This window comes from Malaclemys terrapin, chromosome 1 (genome assembly GCF_027887155.1).
Source record: "Malaclemys terrapin pileata isolate rMalTer1 chromosome 1, rMalTer1.hap1, whole genome shotgun sequence".
In the NCBI taxonomy this organism is placed as follows: Eukaryota; Metazoa; Chordata; order Testudines; family Emydidae; genus Malaclemys; species Malaclemys terrapin.
Genome location: NC_071505.1, coordinates 306656171 through 306677811, shown reverse-complemented (window position 1 = coordinate 306677811; position 21641 = coordinate 306656171). Strand labels below are relative to the sequence as shown.

At 44.8% G+C, this 21641-nt stretch overlaps 1 protein-coding gene across 2 annotated transcripts in view; it reads left to right on the top strand.

The window, feature by feature from the left end:
* MTUS2 (microtubule associated scaffold protein 2) overlaps positions 1 to 21641 on the top strand; it is a 289486-nt gene that overhangs the window by 255733 nt on the left and 12112 nt on the right. For both annotated transcript variants that reach the window (XM_054015375.1, XM_054015376.1), the window contains exons 9-13: positions 7065 to 7170; positions 12534 to 12607; positions 15755 to 15853; positions 18811 to 18930; positions 20323 to 20420. In XM_054015375.1, the coding sequence (XP_053871350.1) occupies positions 7065 to 7170; positions 12534 to 12607; positions 15755 to 15853; positions 18811 to 18930; positions 20323 to 20420 (497 nt within the window). The remainder of the gene's footprint in view (positions 1 to 7064; positions 7171 to 12533; positions 12608 to 15754; positions 15854 to 18810; positions 18931 to 20322; positions 20421 to 21641) is intronic.

The following is a 21641-nucleotide window of genomic DNA, read 5'->3' as shown; positions in this document are numbered from 1 at the left end:
ATGGAGGCTCAGAGTGTTGGCCTGGAAGAGATGGGGGGTGCTGCACCATATTATGTTGATATCTACTGTCCTGTCATCTGGATGGTATGCAGAGGAGGAAAATGGTGGAAAACGTGCATCTAGGACTCACAGCCAGAGGGTCCAGCACTAGCATTGTCACGATTAGAATTGGGCAGGAAACAGTCTTCCCGTCCTGCGAAAATTGTTAAGATTTCAAAGCATCGGGTTGAAACTGAGACCTTCCAAAATTAAGGAGAAAGAGAGAGAGAGCCATCCTAAAATAGCCTATAGCCCAGTGGCTAGGGCACACCCTTGGGACGTGGGTGACACAAGATCCTGCTCTGAATCCCAACTAGCTCTAGCCAGGATAACTGCATAGCCACAAGCTCTCCAGTGTAGCTTAACGCTGAAAAGGAAGCTTTTTGTCTGAGAATGTACATAAAGAATATCCATCTTCCTCCGTTTCTAGCCTGAAGATGTTTGTTCACATGTTGTTTATTTTTTTTTCCCCTCACAGTCAATCAACTGCTAATCTCTTATGGCAGATTCTAGTTAATGTCTTTATCAAGGATGTTTTCCTTCTGTCTCCTATGTAAGGTTTGATTCCTTTGTGGCAGGGATGGGAGTGCTCTCGCTGGGATTTGACCATTCTGAATTGCTAAATCCTTTTATAGTTATTGATCTTAAATCCTTCCCAATTGTGCTGTTTTACCCAATGCTTTTGTCTGAGTATTGATTTCCTAGTATGTGGTGGGAAGTGTTGGGAAAGTTTGAGTCAAAAGCTCTTTGTGTTTTAAGCTAGAGAGTTTCCTTATCTTCACTCTTAATCTTTTACCATCTATATTGACCCGTGCTTCGTGTTGTTTTTACCCCTTTTATGTTGAGTCATTTTTGTTGGTTAAAGATGTCTTGTTGTGAAGTCTATGTACTATCAGACATTACTGATTGTTTGGGAACTCATAGGTGAGGTTTTCAATTGCTGAGGATTTAAGCTTTGGGGTTTTTTTGTTTTTTGTTCTTTGTTTTCTTTGCAGTGCTGTGTTTCTATTCATTTCTTTGGCAGCTCTTAGAGATATTGGGCAGGATGGTGCTTTGCTGTTATTCTAGTTATAAAATAAGCTGACTCAGGTCAGACAGGTTGTGCTGGGGTTGGATTCTTAGCATATTTATCTTGCTCGTTTCCCAGTCTGTTATGGTTTAATCTGCCACATTATTGCCAGGTGAAGCAATGGGACATAAATCTGTGTCATTCAAGGGTTGCAGTGTCCCATACAAAAATATGAATTAGTCTTCAGGGCTGTTAGTCCAACACTAAGTTAAAACAAGATTTTTTTTAAATCCAAAGTAAAGTTGTGTTCCGGGTTTTCAAACATTTTCCTAACGATCTTACCCATGTACAGCACTCTCCAGCTCATTACACTTCTCCAGTTTGGGCCTCCTCTCAATATTTATTCATTAGTAAATGAATTAATTAATTTCATGGAGGAGAGGTCCATCAATGGCTGTTAGCCAAGATGGTCAAGGTTAGGGTGACCAAACGTCTCATTTTTAAGGGGACAGTCCTATATTTAAGCCCTCCTGCAGGTGTCCCAACTTTTTCTTTAAAAATGGGCAAATTGTCCCATATTTTCTGTCTCTCCCCTGCCCGCACCCTCCATCAGTACTGGCGAGTCCTGCTGCTGGCCGGATCCCTGATCGCCAGCCTCTTGCCCACCAGCGGTGAGGGGGGCGTCCAGTGGCTGACGATGGGGGTGGGTAGTGCAAGGCTGGTGGTGGGGCAAAGCTGCAGAGCACGGGGCCAGCTTCTCCCTCTGCTGGTCCTTCAGCACAGCCCTCGCTGGGTGCCGGCTCTTGGCTAGCAGGGCCCCACCCTCCATCCCATTTCCGGACGGCACTGGCTGCACGCTGCGGTGGCTGGTGAGTGTGGGCAGGCATCAGGCGGCGGCCAGTTACGTGTCGCCTCTGCTGCCCATCCATCGGTCCTTTACGGTCCCTCTCACTGTTCTCTCCCTGCTTTGCCCCTTCACCCCCCAGCCCAGCTGCTCCTCCATATCCCCCCCGGCGGGATGCATCCCGCTCCCAGCGCTGCACAGAGAACCAGCCCTGGTCGGAGCACTCAGCTCACCAACAGCCTGGCCGGCAGGCTCCTTCCTTCCCCCACTGCCTCTGGCTGGGCCAGCACCCTGGGAAAGCCAAAGACCCTCCGACCTGGGGCGCTGGCCAGGAGGAGTTGAGCCCTGTATGTGCCAAAGCCACACACAGCACTTGACACGGGGAAGCCTCTCCACCCCTCAGCTAAGCTCTGGAGTGGCGGGGGTGGGGCGATTTCCAGCCTGTTCGCGCCTCAACCCTGCAGTCTCCACAGCAGCACCCCAGGCAGGGGCGTAGCACCCTCTTCACCTGCGCCTCCTCCCCACCCAGGAGCGGGGCTGCTCCATCCCCTAGGCACCCTCCTCTGCTGAGCCACCTCTCTGGCCGAGTTCGCTGAAGCCACTGCAGTCAGGTTCCCTGGGCCCTGGTGCACAATGCATCATTAGGGTTTAACCCCTTCCTGCCCGCACTGTAGTGAAGGGACAGTAGGCAGCTGGGTTATGTCGGTGGCCAGCAGCAGCCTGGAGGTGTTAGCTGCCTTTGACACTGTGCAGGCAGGAAGGGACAAGCTGCTTCCAGTCACAGGTGAGCTGAGGGGGGGGAGGGGAGGAGAGATGAGATCTGCAAAGAGACAGGTCAGGTCATCCCTCCGCTCCTCCTGCCCGCCCATATCTGGAAGCAGCTCCCATCCCTTCCCTCCCATACAGTGTCGAAAGGCTGCTGCTGGCCATTCTGGTTTGAACCCTGGCTGAAATCTGGGGAGGGGGGCATGTGACCCGGCGTGCCCACCCCCACGCGTGGCCTCAGGAAGATGCGGCACCAGGTACCAGGAGCGGCGAGTCCATCCCAGAGGCCCAGCCAGGCATGGAGGGCAGAGAGCACCAGACAGGGAGGGTCAGGTCGGTCAGTCACCCACCCCCACCCATGTGAGAGAGGTGTATGAGAGTGAGGTGTGTGTCGCTTCTCCCCATGTGAACCCTAAAGCCTTAACGATAAGAAGGTAAATAAAAAGCATCCGAGTATGCAGTATTTCTTTTTAACAGGGGCTCAGTCAACTTGATGTTAATTTGAATGTTTGTACTGCGTAGTTCTGATTGATTGCCGTTGAACTCTCTTGAATACAAGTAATTTTACCAGGTGTCCCATATTCAGCATAGGAAATATGGTCACCCTAGTCAAGGTTGCAACCTCATGGGCTGGGTGTCCCTAAGGGTACGTCTACACTACCCGCTGGATCGGCGTGTAGTGATCGATCTATCGGGGATCGATTTATCACGTCTCGTCTAGACACGATAAATTGATCCCTGAACACACTCTCTGTCAACTCCGGAACTCCATCGCTGCGAGAGGCAGAAGCGGAGTCAACAGGGGAGCGGCGGCCATCGATCCTGCACCGCAAGGACGCGAAGTATGTCAATTTAAGTCGATCTAAGATACGTCGACTTCAGCTACGCTATTCTCGTAGCTGAAGTTGCGTATCTTAGGCCTGGTCCCCACTAAGTCCCTACTTCGGACTAAGGTACGCAAATTCAGCTACGTTAATAACGTAGCTGAATTCGAAGTACCTTAGTCCGAACTTACTGCGGTCCAGACGTGGCAGGAAGGCTCCCCCCGTCGATGCCGCGTACTCCTCTCGGCGAGCTGGAGTACCGGCGCCGACTGCGAGCACTTCCGGGATCGATCCGGGATCGATTTATCGCGTCTTAACCAGACGCGATAAATCAATCCCAGAACATCGATTGTGTGCCGCCGGACCCTCCGGTAAGTGAAGACAAGGCCTTAGATCGATCCCCCCCTTCTCCCACAGCGTAGACCAGGCCTATGCCTCTGACCGCTAGAAGCTGGGACTGGATGACAGGGGATGGATCGCTCGACAGTTGCCCTCTTCTGTTCACTCCCTCTGAAGCATCTGGCATTGGCCACTGTCAGAAGACAGGTCTTTTGAACCACTGGTCTGGCCCCACATGGCAATTCTTATGTTCTTACACCTTATAACTCCTTTGGGAGGTAGTTGTTACAGATAGAAAAACGAGGTTAGGTGACTTTGTCAAGATGAATGAGTGAATCAGTGGTAGAGCTAAGTTTAGAACCCAGGAGACCTGATTCCATGTGCGAAAGAATCTACCTACTATGAAAAGTGGCAGAGAAGGCTACACTGGAAGAACAAAGGAAGCCAGAAGGAAAATGGGTATGGAGTCAGAAATGTAGGCTGGGCAAAATCCATGGAGAAATTTTTGAAAACTAGCTTTTTGGCTTTATTGAGAGGGAACCTGCCAGTGAAGCTGGTGAAGAAAGGAACTCTGCCTCCTGTTTCCTAGATCTCAGAAGATTAGGGATTTAGCATAGTCATTCCAATGCAGTGGTGTTCATACAGAAAGCAAGTAAGGCATGAATAACGATTTAAGCAAGTACAAGGTAAAGAATTCTGGCAGTGCTTCAGAGGTGGTGATAGGCTGACATACAAACAAATAGAATAAATACCAGGGGAAGGGGCTGATGGTATTCATGCATCAGTACCAGCTCACTAAGCCACCCAGCCCTCTACTCACTCACTCTTTAGATCTCATCTCAGCAACTAAATCCCACTTTGTTTTATTAATAATTCTTAACCATAGCACTGTCTCTTTTCATGTTATCATCAAGACAAGTTTGTATAATTTCAAATTCCAAACTAAATGTATATTTTTCATTCTAAATGTAAATCTTATCTAATTTAATTAGCAATTTGGCAGCTGATGTCTGAGCTAACTTTGATATTTTGAATGATTAAATGTAGTAAAACATTTATTCTTATCCACACTAGTTCTGTGGCTCTGTCTTTGTTCTTTAATCTAACATTAAATGTAAATAAAACATCTGTGTGCATGAAGCAACTTCACAGTGAACAGCTGTTTCACTATAAAAATACAATTGTTTGATACACCACATTACAAAACAATGCAAGAGAATCTGTTTGATTAGGGAATGTGATCATTATAACTCACAAAGCCCAGAAGAGCAAGTGACCTATATAGTCCTTTATATGTGGCAATTAGAAGATTACTCTGACAGAGTCTGGTGGGCCCCGGAAATTGGAAGTGGGATACAGATCTTTTCAGCATTAGGTCATTGGGTCAATAGTGGCAAGGACTCATTGCCATCTGATGGTTTTTCATTAGCCTGTTATGATGTGAGTTGATGGTACTAGTCCATTTTCATTAGGACGGTTGTCCAAATCAACAGAAACCACCATCGCAAGTGGTACTACGTGGCACCATTGTAGACTAAGGTTTGAACAAGCCTGGAGACCAAACAAAGAGGCAGTTCCTCCTGCTTCAGGTTAGAATGATTTGGAGAAGCTTGTCTTGTCACAGCTGGTGATGTGTCTGTTCCATAGAGATGCCAGGTGCATCAGTCTCCAGGAGTGCCAACCTGGCACCTTTCAAGAACACTAACTGCATTCAAAATGTAAAGTGCAGGGGAAACCACCGGTAAAAGAGATTGAAATGATTCCAGAGTCTCATGTGGTAGATTAATTGTATGATCAGCGCTGTCACAAGAAACAATGTCGCTGTAGAATCCTTGCAATAGTTAATCAGAATGAGATGGTGATTATTTGTCACCAGACATGTATGTATGAATATTCAAAAGGTTGAGGCTGTTTTACTTGATTTTTTTATGAGCATTGTGTTTCGATAACAGATACATGGCACAATCCCATCATATTTGACTTGATGCATATCTCTGGTGCTAAGAATGAATCTCAGCTAACTTAAGAGGTCTTGATCCTATGTGATTTATTCAGACAAAACTCCCATTGGTCTTATTTATATATATATTTATTCTTTATTGTCTTTATCATATCAAAAATAAACCAGTGTGTGATCCACCAATGGGAGCTGAAGAATAAAGTGCACTTTGTTGAACCAGTTTTTTTAATATATTCACCTCCTTGCCTATTCAGTCACTGGATTGGCCTAATATTGCAGTCAAGTAATGCTATATTCTCACTCCTGGGTCTCATGGCCACAAGAAAAATTTGGAATCTGGCTATATCTTATCCACACGCCCTATAATAAAAGATGTGAAGGAACGATCCATTGATGCACCTTACACAAAACCAATGGGTGTGTTATCTGCATGTAGGCAGTGGAAAGTTTTCCTGTTCTATATATTATCATGTAGCTTTTGTCATTGTTGTTTGCATCAGTAAGTTACTGCACTGACTGAACAACAGGAAAGCTCTCGGTAATCAGACGTAAGAGAAGACGAAGGGAAACTTGCTGATTTCAGTGGCATCTCAATGATTTATTTCTGCACCAACTTGAAAATGCTTGTGCATATATTAACAAAGGGTATCACTGACTTACTGGGATTGGATTAATAAGCATATGAGCATTTTAGCTGGGAATAGGAGTTTGTAATGATGATTCTCTAAATAATTATTGTTCCATTTTATATTTGCCGATAGCTATTATTTTCATTGTTTTTCTATAAATAAATGCTAAATCTTTTTGGCATCTTCCATTGAGGTTAATTCAAGGTTTTAAAATAAAAATAATTGTAGTAGAATACTATGAAGGGCAATAAACCCAGGATATCTTGGAATTGGGTCTGTTTATCAGATCATACGGGAGAGTCTGGTTTGTTAATAGCATTTCAGTTTATGGGCTGCTGAAGTTTCTGAACACATAAATGGCCTTGACAAATGAAAGGTTTTCAGCCTGTGTTGTTTTTTTTTAATACCACTGTTGTTACCATTAAGTTGCAAGAGCAGCAAAGCAGGCTGTAGTGCTCACATCCCATCACTCGGGGAGTCATAACACACTTCCTGCAATTAATCATTACACTTGATAACATAAGAACTGTTGCCCTCAATCTGTGTCATCTGTAACTTTCCAAGTCCCTGGTATTTTCTGATAGTTCCTCCCGTTGGTGCTCCATAGCACTAATATTTTTCTGTCCACAACTTCATTTTGTTGTCTTTTGAACAGGTAGAAGATATTTCAGCCACTCACGAAGCTACAATGTTAGAGATGGAAAACAGTCACACAGTTGCCATTGCAGTACTCCAGGATGATCATGACAACAAAGTTCAAGGTAATGCTGGGACACTTATACATATGGAGCCATCCGAGTCCTAAAGTTGGGAGTGCTGTGAGATAGGCTTGAAGCTCCTTAATCCCAATCAGATGATAAAATCGCAGTTGGCTGATAACCCTGGCCCTCTAATTTTGGACTGAATTCTCACTATGTAGTTGCACTGTAGGGAGGCCTTAAAAGGAGGAAACAATATTCCACAATGAAACCCTATAAACCTTCATTGGCTGTCTTTGCTGCCAAGGACGAGAGCAGAAAAGCACCTCAGTACATGCATAACGCTTAAGATAGGGATTGACTAGAAAAGGCAGAACCCATGCCTTCCGATCGCTCAGTATACCCCGACATCCACGCCAGAACACAAGAGGACTCCAGTCACTCTTGATGGAAGCATCATTGTTGTAGACATTTAAAATTAGACTGAACCCACTAGTAAATACAGGGCAGGGAATAACTCTGCATTTTAGAGTCAGTGCTGCAATGGGCAGAGGTTTGATTTTACCAGGTATAAGTTAAGGGCCATTGCTATGGGCGCCAGCATAGTAGAACGGCTGCTCCCCAACACCTCCCCCTTCCTGAGCAGCCAGTATCAAAATGCAAGACATTACGCACACCTTGTCATTGCAAAGAGGCTCCCAGCAGGCACATAGAATCCAGCCCAGTTTAGTCACCGATTCCTCCCCTTCGTTTTGTAAAGCTGCGTGCCAGCTTTTCTGTTACACCAGGGGCTTCAATGAGAATAATGTCATAAGCCTAAACATTACTGGCCAGTTGTAGGGATTTTATACTGATTGATGTGGTGTATAATAGATACCCTATCATGTGTGCAAATGGTTTTGACCTCTGAATAATGAAAGGACAATTGTTTTTATGGCAACATGGTTACAGCCTTAAACTAGACATTGTTGGTGCTAATGTCGAGTTGGACCCTGCAAGGTGACACCTGCCCTCCACTCCCTGGGGGTTAGTGAGAATTGAGAGGTACTCAGGACCGTGCTCGGTCAGGCCCTTCGTGAAATGAAACGTTAGTTTTAGCTAATTGTCTTAGGCTGTGAAGGATGGTGAGCATTAACTGTGGAGACAAAAGGAAGGAAACGGCTGCTTTGGAGAATGCAGCTGTGACATGATTTAAAATGAAGACCCTGATGCTAATGGTGTTATATATAAGCCCACTGGTGAATAGTATTAAACACCTATAAAGGGAGCTAAAAAAGGAAGAGGTTAGTGCTGCAGTGCATTTCAGACAGAAATACTGCATCGGAAGAATCTTTCACTTAGATTGGAAGGAACTGTTCTGCTGTGACCAAGCACTGGAATGGGTTACCTAGGCAGGTGGTGGAATCTCTTCCTTAGAGGTTTTTAAGGTCAGGCTTGATAAAGCCCTGGCTGGGATGATTTAGTTGGTGTTGGTCCTGCTTTGCGAATGGGGTTGGACTAGATGACCTCCTGAGGTCCCTTCCAACCCTGATATTCTATGATTCTATGAAACTGAGAACAACTTCAGGCCTGATCCCTCAGCTTCCCATAGCTTCACTTGACGGCTCTCTGCACCACTCAGGATTGCACAGTATAAGAAGTCTGCATTATGCCAAATGAGATTCAAATGCATGACTCCCTTTGAAGTCACTGAGAGCTGCATAGGTGCAACTGAGAGCTGAATTCTGTCTGTACTGGTGATATTCCCAGGTAATGAAGATCCAGAACTTAGGATAAAATTTTCAAAAATGTCTTTGTCTTAGAAGCCTACATCCCATGTCAAGAGAGATACAAACACTTAGAAGCCTAAACGTTATTGAAAGTCTATAGGAATTAGGTTTCTTAGACCTGCATTTTAAAGATATGTAGATGTTGCTCCGCTCAGCACTGTAATACCTCAAGACTTAGGAACCTACGTTTCATTTTCAGAAGTGACTGAGGCATTTAGGAACTTAAGTCCACTTGAGTTTCACTTTTGAAAATGAGATTTAAGCTCCAAAATCACTTAGGCCTTGCAGTGTTGAGCAGAGCAACACCTAAATACCTTTTAAAATCTGGGCCTAAATAGACCTCTTTTGAAACTAGACATATGCTTCTTAGTCACTTAGACACACATGAAAATTTTACCTTCAATCCTTTGCCTTATTGTTGTGTGTCCATGTGATCTGATCAGACAGGCACTTCAGAATAAAACACAAAACACATCAATTTTCTTGTGTGGATTGATATTCAGTGGATACCGCTCTTTCTTACACACACACACACACCAGATGCCTATTATTTAAATAACTATGTAACGGCATGGCACCCCACCTCTCCCGAGCACCCCTGCTGATTGAGTGTGTCTGCTGTCCTTAAATAGTCCCGGCCCTGGTATCGGGCCATACCACCAGGGCTTCCTGCCTGGAGGCAATGGTTTTGCCCTCTTAGTCTATTCTGGTTCCTAGCTCCCCAGCTGGGCCACTAAGTAGTTCAGTTCCTTTTCTGGGGGTTTATTGCTGTCCGATTGTTGGCCAGCTCCCTGGTGGCTATGGGAGGGACCTCTGGTCCACCCACTACTCCGGGTCCCAGCCCAGGGACCGTAAGAATAACAGCCACATGCCATCGTGTCTCTAATTACACTGCTTTCAGTTCCCTGGGCCACTTCCCCAAGGCTCCAGCCTTCACCAAAGCTTCACCCTTACCTCAGGGCTCATCTAATTTCAAGCCCAGCAGCCAGGCAGGAGCTTTTCCTTGCTCCCCTGGTCCCTGCCAGTACTGAGCTGTCCATGGTGCTGCAGTTCCCTCTGGTCAGCCAGAAACTCCATCTGCACTCCTCTAGCTCCCTGGTTCTCAACCAGGGGTTTGCATACCCCTGGGGGTACACAGAGGTCTTCCAGAGGGTACATCAACTCATCTAGATATTTGCCTATTTTAGACCAGGCTACATAAAAAGCACTAGCAAAGTTAGTACAAACTAAAATTTCATACAATGACTTGTTTATACTTCTCTATATACTATACACTGAGATGTATATACAATATTTATATTTTAATTGCTGTAGTTTATAATTCTATGTAAGACTACGATTTAGTCACAGGTATTTTTAGTAAAAGTCTTGGACAGGTCACGGGCAGTAAACAAAAATTCATGACCCGTGAACTGTCTATGACTTATACTAAAATTACCTGGGATTAAATCTTGGGGTGTGGGGGGGGGTGCTGAGAAGGTGTGAGGGTGCTGCTGGGGGACATCCATGGGGGGGCACTGCTGGGGGGGGTGGGAGGGATGCTTCTGGAGGGGCGCCCAGGGCCAGTGACACCAGCTGTCCAGGACTGCGGACTGCAGCTGCTCTGGCCGGACAGCCAGGGACCGCTGCTGGGGACCGCAGACCATGGCTGCTCTGTCCAACTGCCCAGGGACCGCTGCTAGGGACAGTGGACCACAGCTGCTCTGGCCTCTCCAGGACTGCTGCTGTGGGCCGCAGTAGCAGCAACTGGTGTGGCTGTTCCCAGGGCTGCTCCAGCAGCGGCTGGTGTGTCTGTCCTGGGAGGCCACCTGAGCAGCTGGCGCCAAAGCCACCTGCTCAGGTGGCCCTGGGGCCACGCTGGCCCCTGCAGAAGTCACAGAGATCGTGGAAAGTCACGGAATCCATGACTTCCGCGACCTCTGTGACAGACACAGAGCCCTAATGATATGGTAAAAACGAGAAAGTCAGCAATTTTTCAGTAATAGTGTACTGTGACACCTTTGTATTTTATGTCTGATTTTGTAAGCAAGTAGTTTTTAAGTGAGGTGAAACTTGGGGGTACGCAAGACAAATCAGACTCTGGAAAGGGGTACAGTAGTCTGGAAAGATTGAGAGCCACTGCTCTAGCTCCAGCATGGAACTGGCTTTGGCGCTGGAGCTTCTTTTATATGGCCCTCCTGCAGCCTCTCTGACTGGCTTCTTCCCCTGCAGCCAGTCTAGGCTACTTGGAGGAGTCCTCTACTGCTCCTTCCCTGGGATGGGCGTGGCAGGACACTGAAGCCTCTAGCAAGGGGTCTCTTGGCCTAGTCCACCCTGTAACACCGTTCTAGATTTTTCTGTTATCTTCCTGAATTAAATAATATTGCTTAGGTTTGTGCTCAGCCTTTTAGAAACATAGTTCAGAACCATCTAGTCTAGTGGTCCCCAACCTTTCAGTTTGGAGGGCGCTGGACAACTAGCCGCTGAGGAGCGCGGCCGCCGGACAAGCAGCCGCCGAAATGCCGCCGAGAAGCAGCGTCATCAAGAGGCGTCGCCGCCGAAATGCCGCCGAGAAGCACTGGGCATTTCAGCGGTGATGCTTCTTGACTTTGTTGGTGGTGGGACACTCCCTTGTCAGTAGGCGGGCGCACATAGATGCTCCGGCGGGCGCTAGGGCACCCGCGGGCACCGTGTTGGGGACCACTGATCTAGTTTATGTTAGTTGAACTGTGCAGCCTGTTTCTTCATTCTATAGACAGAAGATAGTTTGCTATCTTTTAAAATTATTATTCCTTTTGAAAACAAAACTGTTCCCTGATTGAAGATGTTTTTAACTATTTAGCTACTTTATTTTTCAATGATGGAATTCCAGTGTTACTAGTGAGGCATGTTCTGTCAGAAACGTTGTGCATTCTTCTCCTAGCACAGGTTTCAAGTACCCTCTTGTGGATGACAATGGCATTGCACCAGTTAAATTGTAATGTACTCCAAGCATTAGTGAGCAAGGCTGATTGGAGAGAGACGATTTTATTTTTTCAATCATAGTTTGCTACAATTGGTTTAGTTATTAAAATTTAATCTACTTCTGATTATTAAATCATAGTTGGGTGACTTATTCCAATAATTATAAAAATAATCATATAATACTTATATTGTACTTTATGATCTTCAAAGTACAACATGCTTATTAATTAATTAACCCTCCCAGTATTTCTGTGAAGAGTCCTAGGTAAATATTCTTACACACATTTTTGCAGATGGGGACCTGGAGACATATAAGAGATTTAAGGCCCAAACTTAATATTTCCACTCATTTGGGGTACCTCAATTTTTGATGCATGCCTGGAAATATGAAGAGCCTAGTTTTCAGAGGTATGAGCACCCATCATTCCAGTCAGACTCAGCAAGAGCTGTGTGTTCTCAGTACCTCTGATTACAAAGCCCTCAGAAATGGAGGAACCCAAAATCAGTGGATGCTTTTGAAAATTTAGGCTTTTGTGATTTGCCCAGGGCCATGCAATGAGTTATTGCCTGGCTCCTAGGCTCTACTCAGTCCACTAGAGCTGCCTTCTTAATAAAGTTTAGTTCATGTTAAGTAAGATAAATGTACTCGCTGTCCATGATTTATACTGTTTGTTAGACCCATTTAGCAATGTAATTTTTATGGATTTTCCCTAGAACTGATGTCTGCCCATGAACTGGAAAAGAAAGAATTGGAAGAGAGTTTTGAAAAACTGCGGCTGTCACTCCAGGTTAATACTTTCGTTGTGTCCAAACCCCAATGATGTTGCAAAACTGTTCATTATGATAGCACGTTAGTGAAATGGAATTTTCTCCATCAGTCTGAGGGCACGGGTGCTGTATAGTTACTGACCCTCAACTGCACGGCGTTCTCGTAAGGCAGTTCCCCGCACACTCATTGGTTCTGGATGTCTGATTTGCAAAATTACCATGCCGATAGTTCTCAATAACTATAGTATGTGAATCCCTGCACTCTGATTGGCTAATTGCCATTATTAGTCAATCAGAGTTTAGGGATTTGCATAATTACTGTATGATGATTTTTAAATAACTGTCCAGCAATTATGCACATTTTATCTGTGCCGATTGGCTAACCCCGCTGCTCTGCTTGGCTCTTTTGCTCATTCTTTTCAAGCTGTATGTTAGCTACAAAGATGCCTTCTCAGCTTCTCTCCCTCCAGCGGAAGCAGCAAAACGCTAAATGTGCCTGAAGGAGAAGAGGCAAAACTCCAAAAACAAAGAAATTGCAGATGAGGAAATGGATTTTAAGAAGTTTTCTAAAAACTGCTTTGATTCATTCGCCTTCTTCAGGCCCATCTTGCTCCCAGCAAAATGAATGGGAGCAGAATCTAGGTTTTCCTATCCATCCCAGCAGGACTCTTGTCCTCAGAATAGTTTTATATACCAATTTGTAAAATAGTTTTCTGAAGCAAATCTCCCCTTTTGGTTCTGCAGCTCTAATCTGTCGCTTGCACTGTCCTGTCTCTGTTTACCTGGCACAATTTCTCTCCATAATGACCAGCTGAAAATCAGATCAACTTAAAATGGTTATAGTAAAATTCAGCTGTTCTGGTTCTCTAGACTGAGATAGAAATCCACCGGGGAAAGTGTGTCCCTGTGATGCATGGTAAATTTGGAGCTCTTGCATGAACAAGTAAAGGTGCCATGTTAGATGGTGTTAGCTCTGCTTGTTTATCTAGTCAAAGACTAATTTTGCTTTTCAAAAAACAAGTAACGTGCACGATTCCACACAGCTATTGCAGCAGCATTGACTGTGCAGCTATAGAATTTAAAGTTGTATCCGTGGTTCTATTATTTGATGCAATAAACTACATTAATGGAAGGTTATGGTTAAGATTTTACACACACAAAAGACAGAACATCAAAATTATTGGCCTCCACAGCAACTGCAGCTTTTGCAGATGCTGTACGTAAGGTAGTAATATTAAAATCTTGACCTAATAATCTGTCCAGAAAAGCGATTGTATTAAAATGATGTATTGTTTCTCAAATCATTGATCCCCTGCTGTGTGTCTTGCTTACTTACAAAAATAAGATTTCCCTGCTATCGTGCAAAGTTATCCACAGGCCATAATCAGGAACTCTGTGCTTGTCATGAGGCAGAGCTATAACTATTAAATAATGGACCTGCATCAGTACTGAATCTTCCAAGACGGTGGTTCACTGAGTTTAACATTTAAAATCCTTTCTTCCATAAAGTAATTAAAGAGACTAGCTACAGTAGTAGGATCAATAGCACCTACATGTTTCAATCTGAAGCCTTCACCAGGGTCAAAAGTACATTGATTGTCTCATGAATCCCATCACTGATCTAGGTGAGTTGTTTTATAACCTGTAGTATTGTTTTAGTGCTGCAGAGCTAATGCCGTGAAGAAAGAGTAAGCCGGATTCTGTTCTGCCTCATACATCATCATCATCAAAAGAGTTACCTACAGTATGACTGCAGAATCTCTGTCATTGATAATGATGCAAGAGGCAAAAAGAACACAACATAGTTTTCAGATCCCAAGTTAAATTTTCTAGCAAGGCAAAGGAAGAAGCGTTGCAAGCAGATCCTTTGTTACTTGGCTCCACAATCCTTAATTCCCCACCCCATTGTTTTCCTCATGTAGATGGCAGAGATCCCAGATGCTGCTAAAGCTGATGGATAGTGGCTATGCAACTATTCTGAACCAAGCTGCTGGACTGAGAGGGAATTATTTTCCCCTAACCCATCTGAGGCCTCCTAGGAAAGCCCATTTATTTGGGCTTTAGCATTTGGTCCTTAGACTGGTGTGAATCACCCCCTTTCATCTTAGTGGAGTGTTAACTCTGAAACATAATGATGACAGTCCAAAGTCAATAATGTTAACTCTTTCCAGTGGTGGCGCTGTGAGGGGGGGAGCTTGCAAGGGCTATCACCATCCCAAAAATTGCCTTAGCCTCCCATAGCCACCCCTCCCAATGCAAAGGTCAAATATTATGCAGATACTTCTCAGCTGCTGCTGGCGGCAGTGCTGCCTTCAGAGCTGGGTGCCCACCACTGTCTGGCCACCCAGCTCTGAAGGCAGTGCCATCTCCAGCAGCAGTGCAGATGTAAGCCCAGAAAGGAGGCCGGGAGGCCCGAGAGCAACCCCTGGTCTGTGTCCCCGCCCACCGGGGCACACCACTCAGGGCAGGTGGAGGGTCCATGGTTCCGCACAGCAGCCTGGACTGACCCACTCCAGCCCATGCTCCGGGGCCCTGCTGCCATGGTTGCTGCTCTCTGAGGGCTCTGCCAGCCGTGGAGCCAGGTCCCCCTGCCCAGGAAGCTCTTACAGGCGCAGCCCTCCCTATTTTCTGCCTAGCCCACCTCAGTCTCCCCACCGGGAAGAAACTGGCACCGCCTCTGACTCTTTCACTGCTTATCATTTTAGCAGAGATATCTAGCTGCTCTGAAGCTTGGGACTGTGAGCAGCATTTGAGTATCTCCCCATGCTGATCCCTGAGGAGCAGTAACCTTATAGAGGTTATCTGCTTCATGAGTATGACACAAACATGCCTGTCCTTCAAAGCAAGGAGACTGGGTCTCACACAGCCAAAAGGGCTGGGATGTTTTCGCTTGATGCAGGTTTAGAAGCTGCTGTTGGTGGCCAATTTAAGCTAGCCACATGATTAATCTCAGGTTCTCCACATGAAATCCTGATTCCGTTAGTTACCAAGTTATCAAAATCTCCACTGCGAGGTTGAGTGATTTCATGTAAAAATGTCCTCTCACGGTAGCTTCTAAGCCCTTCTCCTCATTGCCCTCTCATACTTTGGCAGTGGTGGGAAATGATTTGTATAAAAGTATCATCAGAGCTTAATGGTTTAGGTTTTTTATTTGTCATTAATTGCAGGACCAAGTAGATACCCTCACCTTCCAGAGCCATTCTCTAAGGGACAAGGCAAAGCGATTTGAAGAGGCATTAAAGAAAAACACTGAAGAGCAACTAGAGGTAGCTGACAGCCTTAATATGCATTTTAAAAACGGCAGGACATGCTTGTAAATATGGCCACATGTGCATTGGTAGGTTATTAGCAAAGGAAATCTCAGCTCAAATGGGCCCGAACCAAAGCTCTGGAACCTGAGCTTTGTAGGGGGGTTTGGAATCTAAGAGTGGCTCTGGATACAAAGATCTCCCAAGTTTCAGAGTAAAAGCCGTGTTAGTCTGTATCCGCAAAAAGAAGAACAGGAGTACTTGTGGCACCTTAGAGACTAACAAATTTATTAGAGCATAAGCTTTCGTGGACTACAGCCCACTTCTTCGGATGCATATAGAATGGAACATATAATGAGGAGATATATATACACACATACAGAGAGCATAAACAGGTGGGAGTTGTCTTACCAACTCTGAGAGGCCAATTGGTAAGACAACTCCCACCTGTTTATGCTCTCTGTATGTGTGTATATATATCTCCTCATTATATGTTCCATTCTATATGCATCCGAAGAAGTGGGCTGTAGTCCACGAAAGCTTATGCTCTAATAAATTTGTTAGTCTCTAAGGTGCCACAAGTACTCCTGTTCTTCTTTTTTTTAAAGATCTCCCACTCTCTCTTATTGTTGGGTCATTAGCCATCCATTTCTGGTTTTGCTTCATTTTGTCTATATCTCACTAGCATCCTGCCTCTGTAGTTCTGTTTCTTGGGCTTTTTCTCTGGCTCCCTCCGTTACTTTTTTAGTACCCTCTAATCCTCTCTCTCCTCCCCTCTGTGGTGTTTCTCCTTCCTCTTCGCTCTTCTCATATTTTCATATGAATGTGCCTCTCCCCCTCACCCTGCTGGGATTCTTTGCTGTCCCTCTTCATTTCTTCCGTAATGGACTGTAATGGCCCTGGGATATCATAGAAGAAGTCTATTCCATCAACATCCTGTTCAAAATACGACAAATCGATAGAATCCCTAAAGCTGATGGTCGAAATGAAGCCCATTATTAGCAGACTCTATAGGAAATTGGTCCTAATGAAGACCATTTTCTAACTTTGTGCCCCACCTACCTTTTGAGAATTCAGAACTCCCCCCTTTCTAGTGCATTGGAACTTTCCATGGGCTAGACTGAAGTCAGCGCCTTCTTCTTTCCACCAGAGCAGCACAAAACAACTGGGCTGGTGAACGTGCCCTCTCAGAGCAAAATGTGTGTAAAGGGCCAGATTCTGTTCTGAGTTACACTGCTGTAAATCCAGAGTATTGACCCAAGCGACAGTGGAGTGAGTTGTACCATTGTAAAGCCAAAGTAACTGAAGTCATTGGTGTTACTCTGGATTCTATTCAATGTAATTGAGAAAAAAATGTGGGCCAGTACTGCTTTGGTAAATGGAACCCTAGCCCCCTAACTTCAGAAGTACTAAGCTGGAATGGGGAGTATCTTTGTGTCCTGATTCACTGTCTTTCTCCCCTCTGGGAGTTGAATCTTTATGACTAGTTCATCTGTTTTGCCACACACATCACAGACAGAGTGATCCGCTATTGTTCTAACCTGCAAACACCCAGCCCCAGTCTCTGAACTTTGTTGCTATTTCACACTTGTGCTCTTCTACAGAAAGGGTAAAACTCTGCACAGACAGAAACAATTCTGTATATTAGGAGACTTAGCAGTGGGTCGGGTTGTGGGTGCTGAGTAACATTCGGACCTCTTTCACCTACTGCAAGTACCTCCACCACCTTGTCTCTCTTAGGAAATTAGGTATTCAGCTAAAGTGATTCAATTGTTATTAATGGTTCCCAATCCTCCTGGAAAGGCATAACAAGTGGGGTTCCGCAGGGGTCTGTTTTGGGACTGGCTCTGTTCAATATCTTCATTAACGACTTAGCTATTGGCATAGAAAGTACACTTATTAAGTTTGCAGATGATACCAAACTGGGAGGGATTGCAACCGCTTTGGAGGACAGGGTCATAATTCAAAATGATCTGGACAAATTGGAGAAATGGTCCGAGTTAAACAGGATTAAGTTTAACAAAGACAAATGCAAAGTGCTCCACTTAGGAAGGAAAAATCAGTTTTACACATACAGAATGGGAAGAGACTGTCTAGGAAGGAGTACGGCAGAAAGGAATCTAGAGGTTATAGTGGACCACAAGCTAAATATGAGTCAACAGTGTGATGCTGTTGCAAAAAAAGCAAACATGATTCTGGGATGTATTAACAGGTGTGTTGTGAGCAAGACACGAGAAATCATTCTTCCGCTCTACTCTGCTCTGGTTAGGCCTTAGCTGGAGTATTGTGTCCAGTTCTGGGCACCGCATTTCAGGAAAGATGTGGAGAAATTGGAGAGGGTCCAGAGAAGAGCAACAAGAATGATTAAAGGTCTCGAGAACATGACCTATGAAGGAAGGCTGAAAGAATTGGGTTTGTTTAGTTTGGAAAAGAGAAGACTGAGAGGGGACATGATAGCAGTTTTCAGGTATCTAAAAGGGTGTCATCAGGAGGAGGGAGAAAACTTGTTCACCTTAGCCTCTAAGGATGAAACAAGAAGCAATGAGCTTAAACTGCAGCAAGGGAGGTCTAGGTTGGACATTAGGAAAAAGTTCCTAACTGTCAGGGTGGTTAAACACTGGAATAAATTGCCAAGGGAGGTTGTGGAATCTCCATCTCTGGCGATATTTAAGAGTAAGTTAGATAAATGTCTATCAGGGATGGTCTAGACAGTATTTGGTCCTGCCATGCGGCCAGGGGACTGGACTCGATGACCTCTCGAGGTCCCTTCCAGTCCTAGAATCTATGAATCTATGAATGGTGATAGTGGGTAACATTTTCAAAACAACCCCAGTGATTTCGGAGACTGCATCCCCTTGACTTTCATGGGAGCTAGGCTCTAAATCAGTTGGATGCTTGGGAAAATTTTACCAAGTGGCTGAATATGTGATTATGGTTGGAAGACTTAGAATTCACTGTCATCCTTCTTTTCCTAGGTTGCACTAGCTCCATATCAGCACTTAGAAGAAGATATGAACAGCCTGAAGCAGGTTTTGGAAATGAAGAATCAGCTAATTCATCAACAGGAAAAGAGGATCATGGAACTGGAAAAGCTGGTCAGTTATCATTTTCCCCTCACAGAACAGGGAGATAGGAAGCCAGGAGCTAAATTGGAGTGAAGGAGGCCGGGACTGGAAAAACACAATGAAGGGATCACAAAGGGCTAAATACTGTTTTCTGCCCCCTGCCCTTTCCTGTGAAGTGTCCCAGTTTTTCATTCTGAAAGGGAGAGTGGGAAGGGGGTGCTTCTTTTTATCTACTTCTCCACCAGCCTCCTACCTCCCACATGACATCCCCAAAACCTCTCCATGACTCCCTGCGCTGGTCTTTCTGGTTTTCATTTTGAAATCTGCTCTGCCTGCAGGGGAGGTTAGGTAGGGGAGGAGACAGTGGAGGAGGGGGGCCTCTGTGATACCTATAACATATATACCTATAACTAAGTATGGGGCACCAGCTGTCCCCTGCCTCCGAAGTCAGGAGTAGGGGCAGCCAACAAGGCGGGAGCAATATGGGTGGAAGAAGGAGACACTTGTGCCGTGTGGCTCTTTAATTCAGTATTCGGCATGAAGTCTTGCCTCAGTAGTGTAAATTAGCGAGGGGCAACCAGAAATCCCAGGTTAGGGTCACGCTGCGAGTGCTTTGAATTATAGCTCCCCACCATAAAGATAACACTGCCTCCTAGCCACTCCATTCTCTCTCTCTTCGTGTTTTGGTCTCCCCAGGTATGAACTTTTCAGTTAACCAGGAGTTACGTTTTCATTGTAAAGTGGAGCCATTTTGTGAGACTTGACCTGTAGGCTTCTAGCGCAGTGACAGGATGAGCCATTGCCACGACGGGGCAGCCGGGCTGGCTGCTTTAGCACAGCACTTAGCAAGCTTTGCTTCTATTTATGGGGAAGTTTGGGAACCCAGTTGATTATTTTGTTGAACTGTCCAACTGCTGGTGTGAACGGATATAGAGTGAAATAGCTCTTCGCAGCTGAGACTTCTTAACAACACACTGTAACATGCTGCTTCCTTAAGCTAGAGGAATGGGGAAACGGCTGATACAGTTACATTCACTGGCCTAGGTGGTCTCCAGTCATTCTGCTTGTGCTATTTCTCAACCATGCCATTCTACTTCCACTATGGATATGATTTATATAACCCTGTTACAGGAGGTCTCAATGTGGGGGGGGGTGACCCCAGCAGATGTCAGGGGATCATGACTCCCCTGCCCTTTGGGAGGGGGAACTCGGACACTTCAGTGCCATACCAGTGTGACATGCTGGTAAATCATTTACAACCAAAAATCCCATCTGCAGCCAGAATAATCTACCTTCCTTTGACAATGATTCTTAGCTGTTACTGTAAGAAAAATAGAGCTTCTTCCTAGGGATTAAAATCCAAATTCCCCTGCATCAAGTGCTGCTATTGCTGTAAACTCAACGAGCCCTCTCTTGTTGCAGGCTGAAAAAAATACAATATTGGAAGAAAAAATTCAGGTGCTGCAACAGCAGAATGAAGACATGAGAGTCCGGATTGATCAAAATACCGTTGTGACAAGGTTTGTACAGATACTTGTAACCAGCTGAGTTTTACAGGAAACAGTAAAATTACAACTATCCATGGCTAACAGCCGCTTCAGAAACAGTAAAACTAAGCATATTTCCCCCCTTGAAATTTATTTTAATTCCCATCTGCTTATTTTAGCATAAAGGAGGTTGGCTACATATCATGTTACATTAAGCTCCTGGGCTCATCACTGAGAACAAAAGTCCCAGTTGCCTCTGAGTTCAGACTCAATGCCACACTACTAGTCAGTGGCTAGTGGGTGCGGGAGAGCTACCAGTTTGAACAGTAATATACTAACTGTGCTGGTAGCCTCACTGTACCTAAGGCTGCTTTAGCATATTATATTATATTATATTATATTATATTATATTATATTGCACTAGAAACTTTTGTGCTAGGCACCGTATAAACAGAGAACAAAAAGACAATCTCTGCCCCAAAGAGCTTACAACCTAAGTGTAAGACAACAGATGAATACAGAGAGACGGGGGATTACAAGGAAACAGTGAGATAATACTGATAGGTTGTGGGCCGAGCACACCAACAACCTAACCGCTATCAAGTTTTTTGTAGGCATTATGGCAAAACAAATGGTATCACATCTCAACCATTTCCAGTCTCACCAGGTTAACACCCAATGTCAATTAGATACAATTATTTTCTACAAATATTTGCAGCAAGGATGCTGCTAAATTAAAGGAGAGTTTCTCCTTAGTGGCTGGATTTCCTTACGGATCTTAACTTCAGGAGTCCCCTAATATATATATGAACCAAAGCTTCCTGAACGTAGCTATTTAAAAGCAAATATTCCCCATCCGCATTCATCTAGGACTGTGGTTTTCAACCTGTGGTCGCAGATTCCTGCAGGTCTGCAGACTATCTAAGATTTCCAAAGGAGTCCACACCTTGATTTGAAAATTTTTAGGGGTCCACAAATGAAAAAAGGTTGAAACCACGGATATAGACAATAGGTTCCTACAGTCACTAATAGGTGTTGTGTTTTGTTTCTTTTATATACATTTCTCAGTGTGGGGAATGTTGAGGATACTGAACTTAAGATCTACCTGGAAAGTCAACTTTAAAGCAAATCATTTTTCAGCCTTGTTACATAGGTATAGGGAGGGGTTAATATAAGAATTTTAATACAGAGACAATTAATGACATCCAGTAGTTTGTCTCCAACAGTGTTTAATGCCTGATGGTTCAGAGGAAG